Below are 19,154 nucleotides of genomic sequence, written 5' to 3'. Positions count from 1 at the left end.
CCATCCTCACAGCCCAGTAAATCTTCAGAATTAGTCCATGACCTTAATTTCTATCTTGTTGCTACACTCATTCTTGACAATTTTTCTCTCTTCCCCCCTCTCTCGCCTTCAGATTCATCAGGATTTATTTTTGATGTACAATCCAATACTGTGATGGCCCAAGGAGGTACCTTTGAAAACATGAAGGAAAAGGCAAGTAATTCAACCAGTTTAAATCCACTTGTGTAGATGACAAAGTACTTTTGAACACAATTGGAACATATTTGTGTGCAGTTTTACTGCTTGCTATAGGCATGCCTCTTTGCTGCTCTCCTGTCTCCTTGCCAGACAAAGAAACTCAATTATATTTCATTTATTGTGTGTGTGTATCCCCCTCCCCTCCCCCGGATGCTCCCCCCCCCCCTTTCTGGCAATTGACTCATACCATACTTGGAACATTAGCAGATTTTGTTTCACTCCTTTAAAAAAATGTTTGGAGACAGGGTTAGCTAGTTAAAATCTGTCCATTTGGCATCATCTTGAGACATAATATAGTCTTTATAGCTGCAGCTAAAGCCAGAAGAACCCAGGTGGTTTGACTGCCGCTCTGGTCTCATGTTGCTTCCAGCTATAGCGTCAGTGACACGTTTGCTGCTTTGGGATAGGCTTCAAAAAACATTGCCAGAGAAAACAATGTTAGTCGACTGTTCCCAGAACAGAAACGAAACTGACATCAGCTAAAAGAACAGAAACTTAATTTGTTTCCTGTATTAGAAGTAAGGGAAAATATTTGACTTGGAAATAAGTGGTTAATATGTGATCTGCACGTCTCATTTTTATAGATCAGTGCTGTGAGAGCAATAGTCCCCAACCGCAGCAACAATGAAATTATCCTGGTGCTGCAGCATTTTGATAACTGTGTAGATCGAACAGTGCAGGCATTCATGGAAGGTAAGTTCTTTAACAACAGAGTTGGCAGCATTCAAAACCCAAAACTTGTTATAAGGTAACATGAAGTAGGCAGAATTTCTTACATGTGCATTATTTCTGTTTTCAATTTGATTTCTGTAGTTACTGTTTTTGTTTTGCATCTTATGGGGTAGTTTTTATTCAGTGTTTATCAAGGACTGTGAAATAGCTTTTGGGAAGAGAAGATTATTGTTCAATAAAGACCTGAAAACATCTAAGGACTGAGCATTTGATTTTCTTCTTGGGGCTACATTAATAATATGTGACATGTTTTTGCACAAAATCTCATCCATCCAATTGCCATGATCATAGCAGAAAGTGTATTTCATATAGGTATTTCATAGCATCCAAACATCCCAATAGTGACAAAATAAATGTCTGTGCATTTCCCACATAAATATATGTGTTGATTTTGGCCATAAAGATTATGTTTGCTCAAGAAATGAATTAAAGAGACCTTAAAGTTGACTCTTTCTGAGGGTTTTATGGATTAACATCACTTACATTTCTACCATTTACTTTCAACTTTGAAGATGAGAAATTTGCACTTACAATGTTAAGGCATACTCTAATATGATCTTCGTAATATACAGCATGGTAATTTTCCAAACTTTTTCTTAATTCATTTGTACATATTTATCTAGAATCATGACAATTTAAATGATTATTGCTTAACATGGAGGTGGGCAAGAGTCACTTTGTGGCAACCCATACCCCATATGCGTGTTTTTGTTTAAATTACATAGTCCTTTTGTTAGCTATTTTAAGAAAAAACAAAACTTCATTCTAGGTTTCATGCCTCTTCCCAAATGTGATTTTCTTTATATACAGTTAGTCCCCTTCTTTTAAACTTCATTGACAAAATACTGTATATTTTTATTTTTACAATTCAGATCAGAATTGTAGCTGTAGAGATTCTTAAAATTCTTAACTACTGTATATACTCGAGTATAAGCCGACCCGAATATAAGCCGAAGCACCTAATTTTATCACAAAAAACTGGGAAAGCGGATTGACTCGAGTATAAGCCGAGGGTGGGAACTGCAGCAGCTACTGGTAAATTCCAAAATAAAAATAGATACCAATAACATTGCATTAATTGAGGCATCGGTAGGTTAAATGTTTTTGAATAAAACTGTAAGTTAAGATAAGACTGTCCTCTGATTGAAGCATTATTCTAACCTTCTTCAGTGTAAATGTGTTTACATATCTTCCAATAATAATAAAGTAAAACAATATTATAATAATAACAATATTATAATAATAACAATAATAAAAAATAAAATAATAAATGTAATAATAATAATTGAGTAAAATGATTAATGTAATAATAATAATAATAATAATAATAATAATAATAATAATAATAGAGTTAAATAATAAAAAACCTTGACTCAAGTATAAGCCGAGGGAGACTTTTTCAGCCTAAAAAAAGGACTGAAAAACTAGGCTTATACTTGAGTATATACAGTACTTTACTAATAAGCAAAATCATCCTGTTTAGGCAAGTTCTGCAAAAGCATAGAAATATGTAACTTCTCAAAGATGTTTGTTCCAATACAATTCCTTTATAAGTATCGGTTTATTATAACCTTTTCTTCATCATTTATATTTTTGTCTTTCCCCCAAAACCAGGATTTATGGCAAGACTTTATGGCCTACTCTATCCTTCCAGAAACGTGTTTTTTTATTTTCTATCTTTCTCCCACTTAAAAAATCAAGTAGGAACACTCTTCTTTCCAGCCCCAGAAAGGATTTTTATATTTTTCCTGTTGCTACCATCCCCACATATCAGTTATCCATGTGACTGTCTTTTTCACCTCTGTTCTTTGTGATGGCTGTTATTTGATCTGTTTTTTATTCTAGACTTCTAAAGACTGTATGAACCATGCTTATGATATATTTATTTTGTTAAAGGTAGTGCCAGTGCAGTGTTGAAAGAATGGACAGTAACTGGCAAGAAAAAGGTAAGCCTCTGTTTGGATGTGATTTGGATTTAGAATGGTATATTATTCTGGTTTTGATTCATACATTAAAGAACACATTGCTTATAAAGAATTTGGAGGTCATTAAGTCTATTCTCTCATGTGATTCCCACAGAATTAGAGTGGTAACAGTTAAAACACTGGTGATGAAATACCGGAGGATGGTTTTGTACACTTACTTGCTCAGATCACATAAGATACTGCTTATCTTGTTGTTTCCATATGATACATTTTTCACTGTCAGACAGGTGGAGACACCTATATATGTAATATAAATAGGCTTCCCGTGCAGCTTCTTGTACATGTATTTTTCTTTCTTCAACCTTTTAGGACCCTTCCACACAGCCCTATATCCCATAATATCAAGGCAGAAAATCCCACATTATCAGAGTATGGACTCTGATAACCCAGTTCAAAGCAGATATTGTGGGACTTTCTGCCTTGATATTCTGGGATATAGGGCTGTGTGGAAGGGCCCTAAGTTCCCTGTGTGTACTCTCTATGTATCTGTTAATTCTATTAAGTGCTAGCCTTCATCCAGCTGTATCAGCTGAACTGATCCAAAGTATTTTCTCTCTCTGGGGATTACATAGTTATTTCCTCACTTCTGCTCCTATCCTTTCCCTATCCATGTTAACCAAGTCTCCATTCCACTGGCAAACTCAGTCCCCCTTGGTCTGTTCCTTAGCAGCAAGTTTACTCTTTGCTTCCCAGTGTCCTATACCTTGTATATAATTTGGAAATTATTAATCTCTTCCTTTGAGACTATTTTGTTAGATGTCTGGAAATAGAATCTGAGGGAATCACTGGCTTTTATTGAACTAACAACCTGCACCCTCCAAATTGCCTGCTTTTCATGTCATTATTCCTGATTTTCATAGCTTCCTGATATATTTACTTCTCTAGTACTCTTCTTCATCTTTTTAGATCGCCATTTGCTCTTCCTCCCTTTTCCTATTCCTAGACTTTCTCCCCTCCCATCTCCCTTTTCAAAGTCCTTTTCCTTGCCCAGCATTTCATATAATGCTCCTTACTTAGGCTTTTATACCTGTGCAGTTGTTCTCTACATCTGAGTAACCCTGGTATCTGCGTTGTTCCATACTTGATGGCAGGGCAGCTTATCCAATGACTCCCAAAGACTTCATCACTGTTGCTGCTAGGAAAAAAAACCCTAGATTGTATTAGGCAGTGAACAAAAAAAAGGCTGTATTTTCTCTGTTTTATGATAGGATACATTGTATAAGCAATATAAAATTCTTATTAGTAGTAGAATAAATAGTGACAAATATCAAAACTTCACTTGGGGCCCTTCCACACAGCCCTATATCCCAGAATATCAAGGCAGAAAATTCCACATTATCTGTTTGAACTGGAATATATGGCAGTGTGGACTCAGATAACCCAGTTCAAAGCAAATATTGTGGGATTTTCTGCCTTGATATTCTGGGATATAGGGCTGTGTGGAAGGGCTCTTGGAGTAGTCAAAAGATCCCATAGTAAGTTACATATCTTCTTATGTAGGCTAGAGTGAGTATTTAGCCAAGGCTGTATGCACTCAAAAAGATCTTATATGCACCAATGTTACTCAATTTTTGCACAAATAATAACTGGCATTTGAAGCCTCTTTCAGTGGTACAAATAAATATGCTTTAATTTGCTTCTACTAATCATGATGAAAGGGTTAAAAAGACAGGGTAAATAGGAAAGCCTTACTTTTTGACCACTTCAAAGCTTATTGAACTGCATCTTTAGCTTTTAAGTGTTCACAGAAATTTCCCACACACTATCAATCATTTCTTTGCTGGGATAGAGGCTTAAGATAGGCAGCTATGATTCTCAGAAAGCTTGGTTCCACAGTAAGTGACACATTGGACCTAATGCTATTAATAGCTCCAACTGGAGTAGACTGAAACAGTTCTTGAAATAAAGCCAGTCATAGCTTTCCCCTTTTTCTTCTTACAGGATCATGGAATATACCCATCATTTAGGAGAAGCCAATCCTTCAAATTAACTGATAGTGGGGAGCAGTGTGCTTAATATTCTCCAGCACCACAAATTTTCACTGTGTCCTGTTGCTTTGCATAGCTCACTTCGTATTTATTAATCCCTATCAGTTAGTTTTAATTGTTAAATAAATTCATCCTATTTTCCAGGGATCATTGCTAAGAGCCCAGATAATAAAGAATTTAATTATTTTATGTTCAGGCACTGTGAATGATCTTGCTTTAGTCCAAGAATTCAGATTTGCTTTTTTTTCCCTTGGTGGTTGGACATATTAATCCCTAGAACAAAAAGAAGAAAACCAAGCCAAAGCCTTCTGCAGAGTCAAGTGCCAGCCTCCATGACCCCAGTAAGCCAGTGTCCACTGAAGAGGAACAGTCTGTGGCTTCGTCTGAGAAGGGTGGGATCAATGGTTACCATGTCAATGGCTTGACCAATGATACAGAGTCTGTGGACTCACTCAGTGAAGGCTTGGATACACTTTCCATAGATGCCAGAGAGTTGGAGGAAAGTGAGCCTACTTTGTCTGAGGTTTCTCACGGAGCAGGTAAGTTCTCTGTCAGGTTTTTTTTGGTGGTCTTCTTATGGAGAAAAAAAGTGGGCTATAAATAAGCTTAGTAGTAGTAGTAGTAGTAATAATAATAATAATAATAATAATAATAATAAAGTTAAAGTGCTGTGTGTTAAAATGTGCAAAGAAAAGGGATAGCCTTTGTGTTGTCCCTTCTGCTAATATGCCTTTAGCTGCAATTTTTAAAAAAGTAAACATTTGCTTTGTGATGTTTTGGTTATTTTTACAGAAAGGTTAGTTGTCTTCTAATAACTTTGACATAATTACAAGTTCCTAGAGATTTGGTTAGGAAATGAGAATAGGGACAAATTGAAAGAGACTGTATATGCCTAGTGACTGTTCAGAGACTGACACTAAGTTGCTTCTGGCTAGGTGGGCATTTCAGACACTTCATTGTCTGGTGCTCTTTCATAGATGGAAAGTTGTGCTAAATTTTTAGGAGAAATAGCTATGGAACATGATCTACATAGTTTCAGGCTGTTAGCTCTGTCATAACATATTGTTTGCAGTTTAAACCCCTCTTTGTTTCCTCAGTAACTCTTGAGTTAGAAAATGGAATAATGGACTTCAGTCCAAGGTCTGCTACCATGCGGACTTCACAAAATGCCCAGTCGCCTAGAGTCCAGCCTGAATTGAAGAACCCTGGCAAGTCCTTCTCCAGACCTGTCTCAAGCAACCAGTCGTCTGCTCCTTCATCTCTGACAATGCTAGATGAGGTCCCTGTGTCCTCTGGAAACAAAAAGCTAGGTAAACCTTATAGAACCTGTGGCTGCCGCATGATGTTGGTGGTTATTTTCTAGTTGGGGGTGGGATACGGTGTGGTGGATATATCCTGAATGATTTCAAAATGTCAGGTTACACATTGTAATGTTAAGATAGTAACTGCAGCGTGTATCTCTCTTTTTCTAATTTGATTCATTGTGATATAGTAGATTTTAGTGGATTTGGAACTTGTAACCAAATCATTCTTTGCAGCTTAACCTTTCCCACGTTTTTTAAAAAGATAGAGCAAGAAGATCCTAAACTACCATGCATTTTACTCCGAACTCCGTTAGGTAGTGTGGATAGATACATGATGAATGAAAGGTTTGTTTGTTTTCTGCTCCAGATGTAGGTGCCTGTAAATAATGTAAAGCTAAGTTTTGAGGCACGGTACTATAACAAAAGTTGACCCATTTTGACAAATGGCATTGTTTTTGTTATCACTTCACTACCTTGCATGCCCAAGGTTGGGATCTTCCTGAACAGGATTGAACATGGCTATCAGTCTCTTCTCTCCAACATTCCCCACCAACAGCTGGTAAATTCCTGTACCACCTTAAATACCAAGCTCCACCAGCTTTATACTGGTCCAGAAATGCTTGTCTCTAAACAAAATATTGTATGTTAAGTGCACCTGTGCCTAGTGGCTTATCACTTGGCTTTTCTGAGAGACTAATAATATTGCTGGGTAGAATGTCTCTTTCCTGTTCCATTTGTGTTCAAGATAGAAAAGGTATTGAATAAACTGTGGATTAATTTGCAGAACAAACTAGGCAGACAGAGGCAGCTGAAATTGAATTTAATTGGATTTCTTAGTGGTTGGAGTTTTATGAGTTCTGTAATCAGAATTTTGCATCTCTGTTGGGGAAGCTGTGGATGATATCCTGTCTTCTTAACTGGCTTTTCTACTGGTAATACAAAATTAGAATGAGAATTGGGTGACTTAAATACTTTTAATTAGTTGGTGTGCTTATTCAGAGGTTCTTCATCAATTTAGAGTGTATATTCCTCCATATATTTTATTATGCTCCTTATCTCAAAGTTTTCAAAGCATTTGTGCCTTTGCCTCCTTGATGCAAGTTTGTCCCTGAACCAAACCAAAAGACACAGTGACTAATGAGAAGAGACTGCCATTTGTAGTTTCTTTCTTTAGTCTCCTCATCTCTGCCTGTCAGGAAAAAGAGACCCGCAAGACCCTGTTTCTAAACATGGTCATTATCTGCAACTTTGAGGAGACTGGAATATCCAGCTTCTGGTGGCAGCGGTTCACCTTCTTGCTATAACAAGGACTATAACAAGAACCTGGCAGTTCTTCTTTGCAGTGGGTGAGCTTTTCACCTGATCTCAGTGATGTAAATAAAGCATGAGGACATTTTATGTTGGTGATAAAAGGCAAAGAGTCTAACCTTTTATAACTAGCAACTAAGCTGTACTCATTCTTCTGGAAGAACTAGCTCTTGTACAGATTTGAGTTTACCAGAGAAATACATTATCAAAGTTAACTTTGAAAAAATATTTTGTTTGGAAAAGAATATCAGAATTGTCCAGTGTTTTTCCTGAATTTAGCACACAGATAATTCCATGGGAATGGGGTTTTGATTAGGAAGCAATTATATTTTGCTTTTGCTTGTTTGTTTCTGTTTTAGGCTCAAATATTGAAAAATCAGTGAAAGACCTTCAGCGCTGCACTGTATCACTGGCTCGGTATCGTGTTGTTGTTAAAGAGGAAATGGATGCTTCCATTAAAAAAATGAAGCAGGCCTTTGCAGAGCTGCAGAGCTGGTATGTAAACATCCGGAGAAAGTTTAGACTCCAAATATGAATAACTTTAAGATGTTTGGCAGTAGAGTGTTCTGGTTTACTTTGTCTTAATTTTTTTTCCATATTATGTGGCTGGTTACCTCAGGACCTGTCTGAGAAAAGGGGTGTCCATTTCAGCAGTGCACATGGAAATGTTCAAAATATTCTTATTGGCAATAACTGAATGGAAGTGTCAGATTACTGCTTTATCACATGGTAGCAGAGATCATCATGTGAAGGAAATAACTGCAGGATACAAATCCTAACTATTTGACTCTGCAACATTTATGTGAATAGTTTTGTCATAAAGTAGTCCTAGTGCTTTTCATATATCACTGAACTAGGCATGCTTGAATACCTGTAGTTGTAGAGAAAATCTCCTCTTTGGATAAAGGCTATATTTTGGTGGGAAACACACATGCTAAATACTAATTAAACTTTACAGCCAAGAATTTGGTAAATTTCAACTAGAACAATAATCCCAATACTGATGAACAGTAGATAATGGATGCACATTTGACATAGTTTGTTGTTAAACAGTGGATTTCATGTTCTAATTACTTTGAAATAATCATGGTCCCTATGTTATTCTAAAATTAATGGAAAATCAGAATAAAAATAAAAAGAATGCATAGAACTTCCTTATGCAATAGCCAAACAATATTTTTGGTTTTCAATGTTGTAGCTTATTGAGGTGCCAGTAAGCATATTTTTAATGCAGCCCCCTCCCCTTCCCAAAGTCTATCTTACTTGTTGCTTATTAAACAATTACTGTGCTGTTTCAGAAGAAATATCTGAAAGTACACCTTACTTAAATATTTGGTTCTTTCTGCTGTATCACCTGAATCACTTCAGTTCACATAACTGTGAGATGGCTAATGGAAACAAGGTTTGATTCAGGTCTGCTTGGATCCCCAGTGTATCTCCAAAAATACATGCAGAGCCAATCTGAGATGCTAATTTTTCAGGCTGCTTTTAGTTACTTTTGCTTGGAGTAGAGTAGCTCAGTTTTAATTATTCACGTAATCTCTTTCCATCAAAGTAGCTGTGTACTATAAATCCTGCAAAGTGGAAAGTTTAGTTTTGCTAGCTTAAACATATACCTTCCTGTATCATTTCTTTGATCCTTGACTCATACTTGCGTCATGTTCAGAAAAGGTCAGAGACCAAGTGTGGTTGAACAGCCGTGCTCAAATAAGGATGCCTGTGTCCCAGTTGCCATGGGAAGGGTTGAGGGCAGGAACCAGGAAGTGCAGTTCCGTGACACAGGGATATGCAGAGCCTGTTTGGACGCCAGCCAATAGAACCTCCTTCAATAAATGCCAGGTGAAGAAAGTCTCTTGCAGTGAGACTTTGTACACAGGACTGATAAAGCACTGAGAATGTGGCCAGGTTGGCTTAGCATTAAAGCCACGACAGCTTGACCTCAGGAAGGCCAGGCAGTTGCATTTGGTTCACAGTTTTACTTAGCAAAACTGGATATTTTAATGTGTTATTGCCACACAACAGACAAGCAAGTTAAATACTTTATCAAGGGTTTTATTATCTTTGAAATTATTTTAAATATTTATATTGAGCATAAAGAAGACAGATCTAAAATCTGCAGTGTAGTAATAATGTTTGAAAGAGTTGCTCTGGGGGACCTTGAAAATGCCTAGAAAGAACAGGCTCTTTATGAGTTCTTTTAGTGCTGAGTATTTCTATAGTGTACAGTATGACCCCGTATCTATGAGACCAATATCCGCTGTTTCATTTATCCATGTCTGAAAAATATTCATCTCTAGGCATTTTCTGGATTTTCTAGAGTAACACTCTGGTATTTGGAACCAGAGGTCCTTCAGTACAATAGGGTTTTTATTACTCGTAATTTTGCATATCCAAGTTTTATTGAGGATGAATGATGTAGCAGTTGGTACAGAGCAAATATACATTCCAGTCTTTTCGCTGCTAGTGTCCAGTATCCCTTCATAACTAATGTTAGAATTATCCACCCAAACAAATTCTGCCCAGATGTATCCTTTGACTCGCAATCAAAACCACTTTGCTGGATATATAGGGAGCCCTTGCACAAATGCACACATCTCAGCAAAGCTAATGGAATCTGGCTTCCCAAGGGTTAAATATGGCAGAAGCAAACAAAGAGAACCAAAGTGTACAAGCATGATTTCCCATCCACCCCCTTAAAAAAAGCAATGAGAACTGTGCGTACAGGTTAGCAGTGGGAAAAAAATCAACTCCCCCATTTATTCCCAGCCTCAACTGCAAAGCAATACTGCATATATCTAATGAGGTCTCTAATACAGATTAACTCTTTAATGCCAGTGAACAGCTGTTAACATTAGAAAGTGGTGATAAGAACAACTCTAAAACCATTTGGGTGCTGGTCGAAGCCCAGCTTATTTTTTAGGACTGTGGAGATACCTTTCTTTGTAAAAGTCTGAAGCATCTGCTGCTCTGCCCAAGTGTCCACCCCAGATAATCTGTGTGTTGCATCTCAGAGTAGATTCACCTTGCTGAAAAATACCAAACTGCACACAGCCAGAAATCTTTAGAGTTTATTAGAAATAAAAGGTTAAAAGTTCATAAAAGCAAAGGTTAATGTTCCAAAAGATCAGGATAACATAGCACTTGAAGGATAATCCAATAGGCATCAGCAAAGCAAGACCCAAGAGAACATGACAAAATCCTGGAAACCATGAACACAAAGACTGCAAGAAAATCCAGCCTAGCCTAGGCAAGCTCCTTAGGTAAACGCGAAGTTGCTTTGACAAAAGATCTGGTCACAAACACCCTGTTTAATAACCTTTGCAAAACATGAAGGCGTTTTTTTGGCCTCTGGCCTCCCTCTTGTTTGCTATCCTCTCACGCCTTCGAACACAGAATTCCAACCGATCAGCCCGATCTAAAGTTCCCATATCGTCAAGGTTAATCTCGTTGTTAGCGTCAGCCTGTTTTCCTGCTTGCTCATTATCAGGCTGAGAACAAGGCAAAGAACTGTCCTCCTCAATCTGCACCTGGCTATTTTCAGTATCAACACTCTCATGCCTTGCTGTGGGAAACTGCACTTCTTCTTCACAGTCCATAGCAGGGACATTTTGAACCAAACTGTGAACCTGAGTCCCATCATCTTCGTCAGAAACACTCTTTGATTCCAGCTGTGTCACAACACTGTGTCACTTGCCCAGAAACCCTTGTAGTCCAGGAAGTGATAATAGATGTTACATTTTATACTGTTTTCCTGATTTTGAGATTAGTTGAGCAACAGTGCTTTGTGTGTAGAAACTGAAATAATTTGATGGACTGTGGATAATTTTGAAGATTTACAGTCCAAGTGCTTGTGGCTTCTAGAAAGAAAAAGACCTAAAGTGCCATATAGCGTTTCTGTTTACATATGAGAGAGAAGTTGTGCCAAACTCTAGAAAAAGTTTTTGGCATCCTGTTGCCATGTGTTGGCTCAGTCTATACTCTGGGATTGATCTGTCCAAAGTCTCAAAAACTACTAAACAACATAGAACTGTGTTCTTGTCCTTGTTTGCTTCCCACAGGCTGATTAGTACCGGGTTCTCCATTTGTCAGAATGGTGGGCTGTACAAATTATGATGGTAAAGTCCCTCTCTTATTTTTTTCTCTTAGCCTCATGGATCGAGAAGTAGCTCTCCTAGGTGAAATGGACAAAGTGAAAGCAGAAGCAAGTAAGAATTCATTTTTTATTCATTTATTTAAATAAACAACTTTTTACTAAAACTTTCCTTTCTAAAACAAGGTGTGCAAAGGAAAACAAGAGCAAGGGCTACAAAAATCAAGAACTATGTATACACGTAAAGCGTGTATTTTTTTTTGGGGGGGGGCAACATCACCTTGACCACCACATGCCATAATGGAATTTTGTAAATAAATTATGGGTTCAAATATGGAACATTTGGAACATCTGGTAGATAAAATATTATTTTTGCTCTAACCCCAGTTTACAGCTGCAGTGATACAACTATTCGAATTCCCTATTTTCAAGCACTCTTGAGAGTGTAAAATGAGTGTCGTCATGGGTGTTCCCCGCCTCCAAATCTGGGGAACAAGGTGATCTGTGTCTGTGTGATTGCACGAGAAAAGTAGATCCCATTGTGATGTTTAATATAGACACAAATGACACTTGTATTTTCCCTCTATGTTCAGATAGAAGCATGTGTTTGTTGGACAATTTTCATTAAGAAAATAATGCAGGCTCCACCCCACTCTGTGATCACAAGCCAAAGGAAGTAACTGAACCCAGCTGCTTTCACGGTGATGGTTACGTTAAGTAGGAGATCCTGTTCACAGATCTGTTATGTCATGTTTGGCTTGGTACTAGAACCCTTAGTTAATCCATCCAGTCAGAACACTTTGTGTGCCTCCTCAATAAAATGTGAGCTAGGGGTCTTTTTACAAAATTAGGGCTCTGGCCTTTGATCTAACAATTATTTCAGTGTTACCAGAAATGAGCCTTTACAAATAGAAGAGACAGAATATTTAACACTGTGCACACCAAACATTAAAAAATGTGGTTTCTCATTTGCATTTTAGTGGAAATCCTAAGTAGTCGACAAAAGAAAGCTGAAGCATTAAAAAAGCTGACCGATGTAGCAGTCCGAATGTCAGAAGAGCAGTTGGTGGAGCTTAGAGCCGACATAAAGGTGAACCTCATTGTAATCTCTCATAGACTAGCCAAGAGGTCAGATTATATTTGAGTCTGAACTAGGAAGTATAGTCCTGTTTCCTAGAAGGGCTTAGTTTATTGTTACAGTAGAGTCTCACTTATCCAACCTTCGCTCATCCAGCGTTTTGTATTATCCAACACAGTCTGCCTCTCTCCCGGATCCACAGCTGGTTCAACACATTGTGATGTTTTGGTGCTAAATGCATAAATACAGTAATTACTACATAATGTTACCATGTATGGAACTACTTTTTCTGTCTATTTGTTGTAAAACATGACGTTTTGGTGCTTAATTTGTAAAATCATAACGTAATTTGACATTTAATAAGCTTTTCCTTAATCCCTCCTTATTGTCCAACATTTTTGCTTATCCAACGTTCTGCCGGCCCATTTCTGTTGGATAAGTGAGACTCTATTGTATTTGCCTTCAAGTCATATCTGACATGTGGCAACCATGTCATAGGGTTTTCTTGACAAGATTTGTTTAGAGGATGTTCACTTTCGCATTTTCTCTAGGAAGGTAGTAAATTACTTCAAATTGTAAACTCACTTTGTGTTCAGCTAGTATTTGTACTTCAGTTTTGTACAGCATATTAAAGGGAAATATTTAACTTATAAAGTCAGGTGTAGAAAATAAAAAAGAATCCCTCTTTTCACTTCTATCCTTCACACATTCTTTATGGCCATTAAAAAAAGAAAAATTTGATTACCTGACTACAGAGAAGCAAAATATGTCACTTTATACCAGGCCCGCACAACCTGTGGCTCCCAGAATTCCTGGCCATTGGAGCAGCTGGCTGGAGCTTCTGGGAGTTGGAGGCCCAAACTGCTGGAGGGCTTTGGTTGTGCAGACCTGCTTTGACACAGCTTGAATGTGCAGATTTGATTAATTCTTACTCTTCCCACCACCAGAGGGCAGAATAAAATTGTGTAAAAGTCCCAATTAATTCTGGCTGAGCTGAAAAAAATTAATTTTTTGTGGCTTCTCTTTCACCAGCAGTTCTATTTTTCACCATGCTTATTTTTCACCTTCTCTAATTTGTGACTGATGGAACCTAAATTACTACTTGGGCATGCTTACACAAATTAAGCTTGTTCTTTTTAAAAAAAGGGGGGGGATCTAAGTACTAATTTGTCTGCAGATGCTCATATCCTATGAGTCAGGGCAGAGAATGTGCATTCTTCTGTCACGTTTGTTGATGTCAAATCTATACTTCAGTATTTTATCCCAAACCCTTAATTTTCTTAGAATGAAACTCTTGGATTTCTAAACCCTTAACATGCCACTATTTATTTCTCCTACTCAGCACTTTGTTAGTGAGCGCAAATATGATGAAGATCTTGGAAGGGTGGCTCGCTTTACTTGTGACCTTGATGCATTAAAGAGAAGCATTGACTCCTTTGGACAAGGTGAGCTAAACTGAACATGGAATGATATGAGAACACCATACAAGGCATAATAATAGTCACATTCATGGAATGGCGCATTTGGATTAGGTATCGTTACTATTGTAGAACGCCCTGAGTCACCTAAGGGCTGAGAAGGGCAGTATACAAATATAGTAAGTAAATAAATAAATAAAATGTCTGTCACAGGTAGAGTAGCCATGATAAAGCATTTCTTGTGTAGGTTTTCTCAGGATACTTCAGCTGAAAAGGCTTTGCTCAGAATCCTATCTTTTTCTGAGGTGTGAAGCAAGGCCTTCTCTCTGGAAACAGTTGCCTTGTAAGACTAACTGCCTGATATGGCAAGATTTCTAGGGGGGAAATGAAGGCCTGTTGCTAAACTGGACTTGTATTAGCTATTTTAATTTGCTAGGACTTTCACCATACAATTTGTGTAGTAGATGATATTTTTGCCTTTTAGCCTTGTCTTGTTTCTGTTTTTTATTTTTTATTATTTTAGAACTCCAGTTGCTTTACTAGTGAAGTGAGACCTGCAAAAAATATTGTAGGTTATCCTTCCTCCTGGAAGTGAGCTCTGCCTCTGTACAAAGCAGGAAATGCCATTTTGGCTCCCTTTCCTCCTTTTTTCTTTTCCTTTTCCATCTCTGTAGTTTGTGCCTACTGAGCATGCTCTGTGTCATTTTTGTTGTTGTGGAGAATGGCTGTTTCTGAACACGTGGGACTGTCAAATACACCTTGGATTACGTCCAAACTTGCTTGTGTTTTATTTCAGTTTCTCATCCAAAGAACAGTTACTCAACCAGGTCACGATGTAGCTCCACCACCAGCACCCCTTCTGTAAACACCCCCAATGAGTCCCTTCCCACTGCATGCGTCTCGGCATCTGCTCCGGGCCTTGTAACAGCCAACAAGAAACTGCCACCCCCAGCAGAACCTCCTGGAAATGCAACAAATCGCCCATATCAGCCCTATCGTGAGGTAATGATTTGCCATTGTATCCTGTGTCACGAGGATTGGTTATATGGGTGTCTGTGTGTATTATAGTGGCAAGGCTTATAGTGCCATCTCCTATAATTTCCACTTGGTGCATGCATTTGTCAGTATTTTTTAAAAGAAGAAAAAAGCTATGAGACTAGCACAGGCCTGGGCAAACTTTCTAACTTGGGAGCCACATACTAGCAGCTGTCTGGTGATGGAAGGAAGGAAAGAAAGAAGGAAGGAAGAATGGAAGGGAAGGATGGAAGGAGAAAGGGAGAGAGGGAACGGAGGAGAAAAGAGAAGAGGAAGGAAAGACAAAAGGGAAGGAAGGATAAAAGGGTGGAAAGGAAGGATGGTGGGAGAAAGGGAGTGAAGGGAGGGAGGTGAGGAAGGAAAGAGAGAACGAAGGAAAGATGAAAGGAAGGGAAGGACAAATGGGTAGAAGGGGAGGATGGATGGAAGGGGAGGATGAATGGAAGGGAGGGAGGGAGGGAAAGAAAGAAGGATGGAAGGAAAGAGAAGGAATAAAGGATGAAAGGGTGGAAGGAAATGGAAGGAGGGAAAAAGAAGGAAGGAAAGACAAAAGGGAAGGAAGAAAGGAGAAAGTGAAGGGTGAAAGGCTGAAAGGGAAGGAGGGACGGAGAAAAGGGGAAGTTATGAAGGGAGGGAGGGAAGGAGGAAGGAAAGAGAGGAAGGATGGAAGGGAAGGAGAAAGAGGAAGGGAAGGAGGAAGGGAAGAGAGAAGGAATGATAGGGTTTTGAGGGAAAGGAGTGCCTGAGAAAAGAGTCTAAGGGAACGCATATGGCCCCCGGGCCTGGGTTTTCTCGTACCTGGACTAGCAGGTGAAGCCAAGTGTGTCTGCATACCACTGCTTTAGTAACTAGGTTGCAGTGGAGGGACTTTCCAGATTCTGTTGCCACTGAAGCTTGACAAGAGAAGAGGTTTTTGTTCTACAGATACCATTTCAGTTATAGAAAATCAGTGGCGTCTGTGGTTTTTAGCTCTCTGCTTAATGTAGTAAAACCAGCCAGCTACAGTACATATTGCCAGTGATTGCCCCCTTTTTTCTATTCCAGGGGTTCCAGGGTAATAGAAGACCTGCTCAAGGTTACAGGCCCCAAGGACAGCGCCAGAATGGGCCTTCACACCCAAGTTCAAATCGATACAGAAGTGGGCCATGGTACCAGGCCAACTCCAGGCCCCGACCACCACCTGGAAATACAAACAGCCCCAGCCAGACTCATGCCGGAGGGACCAATGTAACTGGCACTGGGCCTGATCCTGGTCCTCCACATTCCCCATCTGCCCAGGCGTACTCGGGGCCCCTTAGCAAAGAGGCCAAAGCCCTGCCACAGCGGAAACCTAGATCAAGCCAACCTGAGGTGGCCAATTCCTGAGGACTCTGAATTCTGCCACCTTCAAAACTGGATAACAGGATTGTATGAGACACCTAGCTAGAAATATTAACAAAGGAAAGTTTACACTCACTGTCCCTGTGCCACCTCTCTTCCCCAGTCATTCCGTTCTAGGAAAGCAGTTTCCTAGTGCTTCTCCTGCTCTCGCTTCCTGCCAGCCTTACTACGTGGGTCGGGCTTTAGTGGACAATATACACACTCGTTGCCCAGGCGTGGCCTTGGAAACCTCACTGTGTCTGCCTCCTTTGCACTCCGTGGCTTTTCTTATTCTGATGCCGTCCTTAAATGGTGGCAGGCTTGTGGCCTAAAAGGGAAAAAAATGAAAGCGGAGGGGAGATGTCTTCCAACATTGCCATCCTTAAGCTTCTGCTCCTCCCCAAATGCTGCTAGCCAGGCCTTACTCCGAACAGCAAAGCTATTCATGCTGGCAATGAAAACAATTGCTGTGATTTGTGAGACCAAACTGCGAAATCCAAAGGGAGGAGCCTTAGGAGATGGCTGGGATGCTTCCTTTCTTTTCACGTCTTGTCTCCATGTTGCTCTTGGGAACATTGGGCCTCTGCCTTTCTTTCCACAGAAAATGCAAAGGGCCCGGTCCCCCTGAGAGGAGCAACATACTCTCTGTACTTTATATATGAATCTAGATGTTCCCTTCTTTTCATGTTCAGTGAGGGATGGGAGGTTTCATTTATTCCATCTCCCATCAGCAATCCACCACCTGATCCTAAATGAAATTTCTAGCAATTTAATTAGCAGTGCTAATCTTAGATAATTGCAAGTAAAACATAAATTGCTACAATCTTTCTCTATCCTTGTATAAATAAAAACAATATACATGTTTAAAAGATGTTGACCCTTTGTGTCATTATTTCTTCTCACTGGAGAGGATTTGTGGGAAATTGATTCATGGAGATGCAAGTTTTTTCAGATGTGGACTAAATAGATAGATTACACTTTATTTTATGTCAAATGACCTAACTTCTTGTTTAATTTTTCTAACAAATCATAACTGAATTTTTGTTTACCAGATTGAAGTGTTTACCAGCTCTTATAACCAAAATTAAGGGGAAACAGAATATAGCCATTACAGCTGTGCCTTGATTTAAGAGTTTAATTTGTTCTTAACTCAAAATACTCTTATCACAAAGTGAACTTCCCATTGGAATGTTATTAACCCCATTTTTGCTACATGTTTTTAAATAAGAAAATGTATTTTATAAATAACATACCTATATAAATAGAAATATAATGTTAGTTTGTGGAATTAACATAACTCAAAAACCACTGGATGAATTGACACCAAATTTGGACACAATACACCTATCAGGCCAACAAATGACCTTCAGTCATAAAACCACTGAAAAACACTTAAAAAGAGACTTAAAAAAATACATTACAACACATGCAAAACCACATATATACACATATACAGACACACACAAAACACATACACAGACTGGACCACAGCAACGCATGGCAGGGGACAGCTAGTAATGTATAAATGCACATTCACATGGAACAATAAAAAGAAAAGATCAATTTTAAAATGGTAGAAGCAAAAAGCTGTGGCAAGAAAGCACATTTGAGGCAACAAAATGTGTGTTGGCCAGTGTGGAGAGAAAGGGAGAAGAAGTTGTGGTGTTGGCTGCCTCAGGGGCTAAAATAACATGCACAGCATTGGGAACTCTGCATCTTGCTTGTGTGCATAGAGCATAGGCAGCTTTGTTTCCAGGAGCAAAATTGTCCAGGGTCAGCCATGGGTCTGATGAGCATCTATTTTTCCCTAGCAGCCTGCCTACAAGCCTTAGCATGGAGCTTGAGAGTGAACTGAGGGGTAAACAATGAGAAAGTACCTGGGCGAAGTCACATCGACTCAATTCTTCATTCAACAATTTTTAATGAGCACCTACTCAACAGAGTCATCTACTGTTGTCAGCCAGTTGCCTGTAAACACCTACCTCAAATCACTCATTCTTGCTATGTATTCATCTTTATTGTGTTTTGTTTTTCAAGAGCAGGGGTAGAGTGCTAAATAGCACTCTCCACCTCATAAAAGGGCTTGTGGAAATGGTTGTGCCAACATCTGGGGAGGGCTGTAAGATGTCCCCATTACTGTTCTTGAGAAGCTCCTATGAGGATCTTGAGAAATGCTATGCTATGGGTGCAGATCCGTCCAACATGGTGATACAAGACTAAAGTGGGAAGCTGCTTTTTGACTTGTATAGGCACACAAGGGCCCTGCAGAAATAAAATGAGGATAATTACGGCCTACATAACATATAGACACCAAATTCCATCTGCTTTTGGAAGTTTCCAAAGCATTTATGAATCAAACAGCATCCTCTGAAACTTTCAGAGAGCTTTGTAGGTTTGTTTTTTCTGAGCTATTTTATTTCTGCTGTAAACCATATTTTATTGTCCATAATTTGTCTGAGGTGGGAGGGAACAGTGGCTGATGTGATTGACAAGGGCAGCTGCATTTTTTTCCTTGTCAGCCAATCAGAAGAAGAAAGTCAACCAAGTGGCTTTCTGTAATGCTGGTCTCCTTCCCCCCTCAGCATCTTTGTCATTGCAGTATTTGCAGAAAGAGATAAGA

The 19,154-nt window shown here is 39.0% G+C and overlaps 1 protein-coding gene across 1 annotated transcript in view; it reads left to right on the top strand.

Annotated features, from left to right (window-relative positions):
* SPATS2 (spermatogenesis associated serine rich 2) overlaps positions 1 to 17,403 on the top strand; it is a 45,072-nt gene extending 27,669 nt beyond the window's left edge. The window contains exons 3-13 of the mRNA XM_060763927.2: positions 113 to 192; positions 822 to 930; positions 2,866 to 2,915; positions 5,220 to 5,481; positions 6,040 to 6,252; positions 7,914 to 8,049; positions 11,701 to 11,759; positions 12,625 to 12,734; positions 14,065 to 14,167; positions 14,937 to 15,142; positions 16,220 to 17,403. Coding sequence (XP_060619910.2) covers positions 113 to 192; positions 822 to 930; positions 2,866 to 2,915; positions 5,220 to 5,481; positions 6,040 to 6,252; positions 7,914 to 8,049; positions 11,701 to 11,759; positions 12,625 to 12,734; positions 14,065 to 14,167; positions 14,937 to 15,142; positions 16,220 to 16,540 — 1,649 coding nt within the window. The 3' untranslated portion in view covers positions 16,541 to 17,403. The remainder of the gene's footprint in view (positions 1 to 112; positions 193 to 821; positions 931 to 2,865; positions 2,916 to 5,219; positions 5,482 to 6,039; positions 6,253 to 7,913; positions 8,050 to 11,700; positions 11,760 to 12,624; positions 12,735 to 14,064; positions 14,168 to 14,936; positions 15,143 to 16,219) is intronic.
* The last annotated feature ends 1,751 nt before the right edge of the window (positions 17,404 to 19,154 follow it).

The sequence above is a fragment of the Anolis sagrei genome, chromosome 2, assembly GCF_037176765.1.
Source record: "Anolis sagrei isolate rAnoSag1 chromosome 2, rAnoSag1.mat, whole genome shotgun sequence".
NCBI lineage: Eukaryota > Metazoa > Chordata > Lepidosauria > Squamata > Dactyloidae > Anolis > Anolis sagrei.
This window is presented reverse-complemented; position numbering and strand designations above follow the sequence as displayed.